We start from the raw sequence: 12,011 nt of genomic DNA on the forward strand, positions 1-12,011 counted from the left end.
TACTATTCAATATAGTACTAGAAACTCTAGCCTCGGCAATAAGAGCCGAGAAAGAGATTCAAGGAATTAGAGTAGGAAATGAAGAAATCAAATTGTCACTTTTCGCAGATGACATGATGGTATACTTAGAGAACCCCAAAGACTCTGCTAAAAAGCTATTAGAAATAATTCAGAATTTTAGCAAAGTCGCAGGATACAAAATAAATCCACATAAATCCTCAGGATTTTTATACATTACCAACACAATCCAACAGCAAGAGATACAAAGAGAAATTCCATTCAAAATAACAGTCGATAGTATCAAATATTTGGGAATATATCTACCAAAGGAGAGTCAGGAATTATATGAGAAAAATTACAAAACACTTGCCACAAAAATAAAGTCAGATTTAAATAATTGGAAAGACATTCAATGTTCTTGGATAGGCCGAGCGAATATAATAAAGATGACAATACTCCCCAAACTAATCTATTTATTTAGTGCTATACCAATCAGACTCCCAAGAAACTATTTTAATGACCTAGAAAAAATAACAACAAAATTCATATGGAAGAATAAAAGGTCGAGAATTGCAAGGGAACTAATGAAAAAAAAGTCAGAGGAAGGTGGTCTAAGTGTACCTGATTTAAAGCTATATTATAAAGCAACAGTCACCAAAACCATTTGGTATTGGCTAAGAAATAGACTAGTTGATCAGTGGCATAGGTTAGGTTCACAGGGCAAGATAGTGAATAAAAATAGCAATCTAATCTTTGACAAACCCAAAGATCCCAAATTTTGGGATAAGAATTCATTATTTGACAAAAACTGCTGGGAAAACTGGAAATTAGTATGGCAGAAACTAGGCATGGACCCACATTTAACACCACATACTAAGATTAGATCAAAATGGGTCCAAGATTTAGGCATAAAGAACGAAATCATAAATAAATTGGAGGAACATGGGATGGTTTACCTCTCAGACTTGTGGAGGAGGAAGGAGTTTGTGTCCAAGGGAGAACTAGAGACCATTATTGATCACAAAATAGAACATTTTGATTACACCAAATTAAAAAGTTTCTGCACAAACAAAACTAATGCAAACAAGATTAGAAGGGAAGTAACAAATTGGGAAAACATTTTTACAGTTAAAGGTTCTGATAAAGGCCTCATCTCCAAAATATACAGAGAATTGACTTTAATTTATAAGAAATCAAGCCATTCTCCAATTGATAAATGGTCAAAGGATATGAACAGACAATTTTCAGATGATGAAATTAAAACTATTTCCACTCATATGAAAGAGTGTTCCAAATCACTATTGATCAGAGAAATGCAAATTAAGACAACTCTGAGGTATCATTACACACCTGTCAGATTGGCTAAGATGACAGGAACAAATAACGATGAATGTTGGAGGGGGCTGTGGAAAACTGGGACACTCATGCATTGTTGGTGGAGTTGTGAAAGAATCCAACCATTCTGGAGAGCAATCTGGAATTATGCCCAAAAAGTTATCAAAATGTGCATACCCTTTGACCCAGCCATACTACTACTGGGCTTATACCCAAGGAACTACTAGAGAAGGGAAAGGGTCCTGTATGTGCCAAAATGTTTGTGGCAGCCCTTTTCCATAGTGGCTAGAAGCTGGAAGATGAATGGATGTCCATCAATTGGAGAATGGTTGGGTAAACTATGGTATATGAATGTTATGGAATATTATTGTTCTATAAGAAATGACCAACAGGAGAAATACAGAGAGGCGTGGAGAGACTTACATCAACTGATGCTGAGTGAAACGAGCAGAACCAGAAGATCATTATACACTTCAACAATGATACTGTATGAGGATGTATGCTGATGGAAGTGGATTTCTTCAACATAGAGAAGAGCTAATCCAATTCCAATTGATTAATGAAGGACAGAATCAGCTACATCCAGAAAAGGAACACTGGGAAATGAATGTAAACTGTTATTTTTACCTTCTGAATCCAATTCTTCCTGTGCAACAAAAAATTCGGTTCTACACACATATATTGTATCTAAATTATAGTGTAATATATTTAACATATATAAGACTGCTTGCCATCTGGGGGAGGGGGTTGGGGGAGGAAGGGAAAAAATCTGAATAGAAGTAAGTGCAAGGGATAATGTTGTAAAAAATTACCCATGCATATGTACTGTCAAAAAAATGTTATAATTATAAAAAAAATAAAAAATTAAAAAAAATAAATAAATAAATAAAAAAAAAATAAATGAATTCCATCTATTCTTGATGAAAAAACCAGACCTACATAAAATGTTTGATCTTCAAATACAGAACTCAAGAGATTTCTAAAAAGGTAAAAAGAAATCTTGAGAACTATACTTCTGCCAAAAAAATATGTAAAGAACATATGTACAATTTGTCTTAGAAACTAGAGGTGGAAAGTAAAGTATATCATAAAAAAGTGTAAAGTGATGGTACTACATCTCATGAAGAGGCAAAGGTAACCTATTATATCTGAGAGAAAGAAAGGAGGGAGATGAACATAGTGTGTATCAATAGACATATTTGATTTATGGTGAAACTTCTTCCACTTGATTGAAAAGTGAGAGGTAAGGAGAAAGCTAAGGGGAAGGGAATACAGAAATTGGGAGGAAAAGACGTAAAATAAGTGGAGGAATTTTAAGGTGGGGGAGGGATCCTAAAAAGGGAGGGCTGTGAAAAACAAGTGGTATTCACAAGTTTAATACTGGGCAAGGGAGTAAGAGGGAAGGAAAGGGGAAAAGCATAAGCAGGGGTTAATAGGATGGCAAGCAATATAGAATTAGTCATTCTAACCATAAATGTGAAAGGGGCAAACTGCCTCATAAAGAGGAAGCAGTTAGCAGACTGGATTAAAAGTCAGAAACCTACTATATGTTGTTTACAGGAAACACACCTGAAACAGGGTGATACATTCAAACTAAAAATAAAAGGGTGGAGCAGAATCTATTGTGCTTCAGGCAAAACGAAAAAAGCAGGAGTAGCCATCCTCATCTCAGATCAAGCAAAAACAAAAATTGATCTAATTAAAAGAGATAAGGAAGGGCATTATATCCTGCTAAAGGGTAGCATCAGATAATGAAGCAGTATCAATATTAAACATATATGCACAAAGTGGTGCAGCATCTAAATTCTTAAAAGAGAAATTAAGAGAGCTGCAAGAGGAAGTAGATAGCAAAACTATAATAGTGGGAGATCTCAACCTTGCACTCTCAGAATTAGATAAATCAAACCAGAAAATAAATAAGAAAGAAGTCAAAGAAGTAAATAGAATACTAGAAAAGTTTGATATGATAGATCTTTGGCAAAAGCTAAATGGAGACAGAAAGTAGTATACTTTCTTCTCAGCAGTTCATGGAACCTATACAAAAATTGATCATATACTAGGGCATAAAAACCTCAAAATCAAATGCAGTAAGGCAGAAATAGTAAATGCATCCTTTTCAGACCACAATGCAATCAAAATTACATTTAATAAAAAGCCAGGGGAAAATAGACCAAAAAATAATTGGAAACTAAATAATCTTATACTAAAGAATGATTGGGTAAAACAGCAAATCACAGACATAATTAATAACTTCACCCAAGAAAATGACAATAATGAGACATCATACCAAAATGTGTTGGACACAGCCAAAGCAGTAATAAGGAGAAGTTTTATATCTCTACAGGCCTACTTGCATAAAATAGAGAAAGAGAGGGCCAATAAAATGGGCTTACAACTAAAATTGCTAGAAAAGGAACAAATTAAAAACCCCCAGACAAACACAAAACTTGAAATTCAAAAAATAAAAGGTGAGATTAATAAAATTGAAAGTAAAAAAAGATTGAAGTTGGTTCTATGAAAAAAACCAATAAAATAGACAAACCCTTAGTAAACCTGATTAAAAAAAGGAAAGAGAAAAAGCAAACTGTTAGTCTTGAAAATGAAAAGGGTGAACTCATCACTAATGAACAATAGTTAGGAGCTACGTTGCTCAACTTTATGCCGATAAATTCGATAACTTAAATGAAATGGAAAAATACCTTCAAAAATATAGCTTGCCCAGATTAACAGAGGAAGAAAAAAGTAGTCTAAATAGTCCCATCTCAGAAAAAGAAATAAAACAAGCTATTAACCAACTTCCTAAGAAAACGTCCCCAGGACCAGATGGATTGACATGTGAATTCTACCAAACATTTAAAGAACAACTAACTCCAATGCTTTGTAAACTATTTGAAAAAATAGGGATTGAAGGAGTCCTACCAAATTCCTTCTATGACACAGACATGGTACTGATACCTAAACCAGGTGGATCGAAAACTGAGAAAGAAAACTATAGACCAATTTCCTTAATGAATATTGATGCTAAAATCTTAAATAAGATATTAGCAAATAGACTTCAGAAAATCATCCCCAGGATAATACACTGTGATCAAGTAAGATTTATACCAGGAATGCAAGGCTGGTTTAATATTAGAAAACTATTAGTATAATTGACCATATTAATAATCAAATTAATAAAAACCATATGATCATCTCAATAGATGCAGAAAAAGCATTTGATAAAATCCAAAATCCATTCCTACTAAAAACCCTTGAGAGTATAGGAACAAATGGACTATTCCTTAAAATAATAAGGAGCATATATTTAAAACCTTCAGTAAACATCATATGTAATGGTGATAAACTAGAACCTATTCCTGTAAGATCAGGAGTGAAACAAGGTTGCCCACTATCACCATTACTATTCAATATAGTACTAGAAACTCTATCCTCGGCAATAAGAGCCAAGAAAGAGATTCAAGGAATTAGAGTAGGAAATGAGGAAATTAAATTATCACTTTTCGCAGATGACATGATGGCATACTTAGAGAACCCCAAAGACTCTGCTAAAAAGCTATTAGAAATAATTCAGAATTTTAGCAAAGTTGCAGGATACAAAATAAATCCACATAAATCCTCAGGATTTTTATACATTACCAACACAATCCAACAGCAAGAGATACAAAGAGAAATTCCATTCAAAATAATGGTCAATAGTATAAAATATTTGGGATATATCTACCAAAGGAGAGTCAGGAATTATATGAACAAAATTACAAAATACTTGCCACAAAAATAAAGTCAGATTTAAATAATTGGAAAGACATTCAGTGCTCTTGGATAGGCCGAGTGAATATAATTAAGATGACAATACTCCCTAAAATAATCTATTTATTTAGTGCTATACCAATCAGACTTCCAAGAAACTATTTTAATCACCTAGAAAAAATAACAACAGAATTCATATGGAATAACAAAAGGTCGAAAATTTCAAGGGAATTAATGAAAAAAAAAATTAAGTGAAGGTGGTCTAGCTGTACCTGATCTAGAATTGTATTATAAAGCAACAGTCACCAAAACCATTTGGTATTGGCTAAGAAATAGACTAGTTGATCAGTGGCATATGTTAGGTTCACAGGGAAAGATAGTGAATAAAAATAGCAATCTAGTGTTTGACAAACCCAAAGATCCCAAATTTTGGGATAATAATTTATTATTTGACAAAAACTTCTGGGAAAACTGGAAATTGGTATGGCAGAAACTAGGCATGGACCCACATTTAACACCACATACTAAGATAAGATCAAAATGGGTCCAAGATTTAGGCATCAAGAACGAAATCATAAATAAATTGGAGGAACATGGGATGGTTTACCTCTCAGACTTGTGGAGGAGGAAGGAGTTTGTGTCCAAGGGAGAACTAGAGACCATTATTGATCACAAAATAGAAAATTTTGATTACACCAAATTAAAAAGTTTCTGCACAAACAAAACTAATGCAAATAAGATTAGAAGGGAAGTAACAAATTGGGAAAACATTTTTACAGTTAAAGGTTCTGATAAAGGCCTCATCTCCAAAATATACAAAGAATTGACTTTAATTTATAAAAAATCAAGCCATTCTCCAATTGATAAATGGTCAGAGGATATGAACAGACAATTTTCATTGAAAATTTAATTTCAATGAAATTAAAACTATTTCTACTCATATGAAAGATTGTTCCAAATCACTATTGATCAGAGAAATACAAATTAAGACAACTCTGAGATATCATTACACACCTGTCAGATTGGCTAAGATGACAGGAACAAATAACGATCAATTTTGGAGGGGCTATGGGAAAACTGGGACACTGATGCATTGTTGGTGGAGTTGTGAAAGAATCCAACCATTCTGGAGAGCAATCTGGAATTATGCCCAAAAAGTTATCAAACTGTGCATACCCTTTGACCCAGCAGTGCTACTATTGGGCTTATATCCCAAGGAAATACTAAAGTAGGGAAAGGGACCTGTATGTGCCAAAATGTTTGTGGTAGCCCTTTTCATAGTGGCTAGAAGCTGGAAGATGAATGGATGTCCATCAGTTGGAGAATGGTTGGGTATATTATGGTATATGAATGTTATGGAATATTATTGTTCGGTAAGAAATGACCAACAGGAGGAATACAGAGAGGCTTGGAGAGACTTACATCAACTGATGCTGAGTGAAACGAGCAGAACCAGAAGATCATTATACACTTCAACAATGATACTGTATGAGGATGTATTCTGATGGAAGTGGATATCTTCAACATAGAAAAGAGCTAATCCAATTCCAATTGATTAATGATGGAGAGAATCAGCTACATCCAGAAAAGGAACACTGGGAAATTAGTGTAAACTGTTATTTTTACCTTCTGAATCCAATTCTTCCTGTGCAACAAGAAATTCGGTTCTACACACATATATTGTATCTAGAATATTTTATAATATATTTAAAATGTATAAGACTGCCTGCCATCTGGGGTAGGGGATTGGGGGAGGAAGGGGAAAAATCTGAACAGAAGTAAGTGCAAGGGATAATGTAAAAAATTACCCATGCATATGTACTGTCAAAAAAAAGTTATAATTATAAAATAAAATAAAAAACAAAAAAACAAAAAGAATGTCATAGAAAAAAGTAAAAAAAATTAAAATAGCAATTGGGGAAATCTGATTTCATAATTTTATGTAACTGGTATTATATTTATCATGACCAGTATTTAGGAACTGAATAAAACACATATTTTCCCCACATTACTTTTAGAGATTAAAAAGATTAATTTATTCACTTTTAAAAATGCTCTTTCTAAAATGTGTTACATCCTTTACTACTTTAAAAAACAACATATTATTTAGCCTTTTTAAAAGGCTTAAATAAAGATTAAAATCAGTTACATTGCTATACTGTTGAATGGAAATAGAGCTTTAGTTTGCATGAGACACAATGATGGAGTAGATGCTGGCCCCAGAATTTATCCTGGAACTTGATTTATTGAAAAAATCCATGTTGTCACTTTGATTTTTGCTCATTTGCATTTTTCTCATAAAGGTAGACTAGTAGATGTACAGTTACATGCCCTCCAGGGCAATGTTACATGACTGACTTTATTTAAAATCAATTAAGGAATCCAAGGCCAAGGCAGTTTTTACCCAAGCGATTTCACCCTTCAGGAAGACAAAAACAAAAACAAAATCCTCTTTGGTTGATATTAAAAGTAACCTTTGACATGGCATCATCAATGAAAAATCTCTCTGAGTCACTAATAAAATGGTTCATAAATCATTCTTGGCCATCATTCAACCTTTGTTTTATCTCATTTTCATTAATTATGAAAAAAAAAACTTTTAGCATTTCAAGAATCTGGTGGACGTTTTGCATAGAGCTTTCTTCAGAGTCTGCAAATTCATCATTGTCATCATCATCATCATCATCGCCATAGTCATCCTTATTGTTATCCTAGTAATTAAACTGAGCCATTATTGTCTCTACACCTTTCTTCATATTTTAACAAAACTCTAGGCAGAACAATTTTAAAATTGTATCTTTAATGCTATAATGAAAACAAGATCATGGTATTTTAGAAAGAGTTCTAGACTTGAATTCAGGAAACTGAGATTTCTATCCTATCTCTGATATTGTATGTTTAACTATGATCATGTTAAACCTTTTAGTCACATTTTCTCACCACTATAATAGAGATGATAATACTTGTTCTGCCTTTCTCCATAGTATTTTTACAATAAGTATTTTGAAAATTTTCACATTACTATGTAATGTGAATTCTTCTTATTAACATAATGAATATGCCCTCCCAGAAAACCATCCTTTATAAAGAACAAAAGAATAACAAAGGGAGACAGATAAGTAATTCATTAAAACTAATCAGCACATCAATCAAGCCCAACATTATGTATATTATCTTCCACTACAGCAAATAAGGGGAATTTATTTTCATATATCACCTTTGGAATCAAACTTGATCATTATAATTTTAAAACATTTAATTTTAATTGTTTTATTGTTATTGAATTTCCTGTTACATTATTATTGTAGTGATTGTGCACATTGATGTTTTAATTTATTTTGCAGCAGTTCATATAAGTCCATGTTTCCCATTTTTTCATCGTATTCATCATTTCTTACATTGCCATATAGTGGATTTTTTTTTGGTAACTACTTTTTTTAAAATTTAATTTAACTTAATTTTTTTATTTAATAATTTTTATTTATCAGATATATGCATGGGTAATTTTACAGCATTGACAATTGCCAAATCTTTTGTTCTAATTTTTCCCCTCCCCCCCAATGGCAGGTTGACCAATACATTTAAATATGTTAAAATATAAATTAAATACAATATATGTATACATGTTCAAACAGTTGTTTTGCTGTGCAAAAAGAATCGGACTTTGAAATAGTATACAATTAGCCTGTGAAGGAAATCCAAAATGCAGGCAGATAAAAATATAGGGATTGGGAATTCTATGTAGTGGTTCATAGTCATCTCCCAGAGTTCTTTCTCTGGGTGTAGCTGGTTCAGTTCATTCTTTGTAACTAGTTTTGATGAATCTGGGACATTATTAATTATCTATCTATCTATTTATTCATTCATTTATTTATTTATTATTATAATTATAACATTTTCTTTGGCTACATATTCATAGGTAATTTTTTTTTTTACAACATTATCCATTGTACTCCCTTCTGTTCCAAATTTTCCCCCTCCTTCCCTCCACTCCCTCCCCTAGATGGCAGGCATTCCCATATGTATTAAATATTTTATAGTATATCCTAGGTGGGACATTATTTTTTAAACATTTTCCTTCCTTTTTGTCCTTTTTCCGCATAATTCCAAATTGCTTCCTATAATGATTGTTCATTTACATTATTCCATCAACAGTACCTTGGAGAACATATAATGTAATGTTTTCCATAAATTTGTGATCTCATACAGCTTTCTAAATGTATATTACTAACTCAAGTATTTATAAACAACAAATAATCATTCTCAATCTTTCCCTTTTAGTTTTTTAAAAATGTTTTTGATATAATTTCATAAAACTGATGGTGTGAGTTGAAGAATGTGAAGTCAATATAGTTTAGCACTTTACAAAAGTATCATCTTCTTATATATAAAAATTACCTAATATATCTTGAAAATGTGGGTCATGTTGAATATTTACTGTGAATTTCATAAAAATGTGTTATAGAATGATTTTTTGATATCCTTGGTAACACAAAATATCTTACTCCCAGCATAAAAGACATTAAATCCTGAATGCTATTATTGAAGAAAAGTTAGTTTTCAGGAATTAAAAGGCTATCAAAGGCTAATTGAGATTCATCAAATAACCTATAAAACAAAATTAAATTGACTTTTATAATTATATTTGCATGTTTTCTCATGGAGATGCCCTTTCAGAAGAAGTTAGTATAGATTGGCATCATAGCTTGCTTTTTGTATATCATATTATCCTTAATAATGTGGAGTCAATATGTTTAAACTCTAAATTGTTCAGACCTGAAGCTTTAGTCTATTAAACTAAATTGTAGAACAGATATATATAGAAAGTCAACTTAACATTTATTTGTTTGGTTATATTGTCATGGAAAAATCTATCACCTTGTTATACTTTTAAAAATGATGTGAGTTAGTGATGATGTGATTTAAAATACATTTAGTAACATTTTGAATTTAAAATGATGTTTAGCAGTATTTTTAATATTTTTTTAAGGAAAGGAAATTCCCCAAGTTTGTAGCAAAAGAAATGGAGAACATGTTCATAGAAGAGATGAGGTCTTCCGTGAATTTGCTTATGGCTAATTTGGAAAGTCTTCCAGTATCTAAAGGTGGTCCGGAGTTTAAACTGCAGAAGTTAAAACGATCACAGAATTCTGCATTCTTAGATATGGGAGATGAGAATGAGATTCAGCTGTCAAAATCAGATGTGGTATTGTCATTCACATTAGAGGTAAGTACTTGCATGATAATCTGTCAGCTTAAAGGAAACTAAAAATTGCACTTTCTGGTTGTTTTTAAACTTAAAAACTCTGTGTGTGTGTGTGTGTGTGTGTGTGTGTGTGTGTGTGTGTGTGTGTGTGTGTAGAGAGAGAGTACATATACATATACATATACAGACATAAATATATACACTTAGTTTAAACGTGTATGTGTATATATATACATATATCATTTATATACATATATGGCATTTAAATTATACCAGAAAATTCCTAGTTAAATATTATATGCAAATGCATGTACATTTAACCTGCAAATTAGTATTATTAAATACTTTTAAGCTTGCCTTCTTTGTGACATCTTTTAATCTCCTTTGCTGATCACCATGCAAATCATGCTCTCTGACTTTGGGTGTGCCCCAAAGTTCAGTCCCTAGAGTAGTACTTTTCTCCCTCCTCCCTCATTCAGTGTCTACTCGGATTAAATTTTATCTTTACTATACAAATAACCCTTAGATCTGTTTAATTAGTGTTCATGTCTCTCCAGAGCTTCAATTTCTACTTATCCACAATTTTTCAGCTCTTGCAAACTAGGTATCCTTTACACATCTCAAAGTAAGCACATTCAGAGTAGAACTCATTATTTTTCAACCTATATCCACCTTCTTCCAAAACTCATAAAAGCACCAAACTTCTGTCATAGTCAGGGTCATTCTTCAGATCTCCCAGCTTCCCACTTTGCCTATCACTACTGACTCCTTTCTTTTACTCACTTCACATATATAGACACAATTATAACATATTTTGTCATTTCCCCCCACACCTCTTGTCTCTCCTCTGCATATATGTTGCTACCTTCCATCACCTCTTGCCTTAATTCATGGATCTTCCTGCATCAAATCTCTTTCCTCTCCTTTCTGTTCTCCATTTAACTGCCAAAATTTTGAGTTTTTACTGAATGAGTTCTTTATTTCCTTATTGCCTTTGAGATTAAGTGTGTTCATTTGTTATTAAGAACACTTCACACTTAGTCCCCACTTACTTTTGCAGGCTTATAACAATTGATTTATGAACTCTGGTGTAAAAGTCTGGCCTACTTAATATTCCTCATTCATGACATTTTCTCCATTTCCTGTCTCCTTATGTATTCTTAGCTTGTGGCCTCTATAAAACAGAAATGACCTATAGTCTATGAATTGTTTACTCTTGCTAATTTAATGAAATCAGAGGTCTTGATAAACCTTCTCCTGCTCAAATGTTAGTAGACACACATACATATACATAAGTATACTTTTTTCTATACTTATACTATATATTTGTGGTCAATATAAATATAATTCTTTTTTGATAATCCTAATTTGCATAATTTTTCATAGGCTTTATCCTATTTTCTTATAATGATGTATATTATTGTTACAGTGCCATATTATGCTGTTAAATTCATATATTATGATAAATTCAGCCATTATCCAGTCCTGACACATGTAACTTGTTTTTCATTTTTGCAGTTCTGATAAATAAATATAATATTTTTAGAATAGATTTTTGTAGAATTTTTAGAATATTTGTGAATTTTTAGAGTATTAGTAAATGAATCATTGGCTCACAAGTTGTGAATCACATTTTATAATTGCTCTTCACAATGTTTGAAAAGATTGCTTTTAATATATATATATATATATACCTATTTATATACATATATGTATATAAAGA

General features: G+C 32.0%; 1 protein-coding gene across 5 annotated transcripts in view; it reads left to right on the top strand.

Annotated features, from left to right (window-relative positions):
* CADPS2 (calcium dependent secretion activator 2) overlaps positions 1-12,011 on the top strand; it is a 714,206-nt gene that overhangs the window by 330,391 nt on the left and 371,804 nt on the right. For all 5 annotated transcript variants that reach the window (XM_074268127.1, XM_074268122.1, XM_074268124.1 and 2 more), the window contains one exon: positions 10,073-10,309. In XM_074268127.1, coding sequence (XP_074124228.1) covers positions 10,073-10,309 — 237 coding nt within the window. The remainder of the gene's footprint in view (positions 1-10,072; positions 10,310-12,011) is intronic.

This window comes from Sminthopsis crassicaudata, chromosome 5 (genome assembly GCF_048593235.1).
Source record: "Sminthopsis crassicaudata isolate SCR6 chromosome 5, ASM4859323v1, whole genome shotgun sequence".
Taxonomy (NCBI): domain Eukaryota; kingdom Metazoa; phylum Chordata; class Mammalia; order Dasyuromorphia; family Dasyuridae; genus Sminthopsis; species Sminthopsis crassicaudata.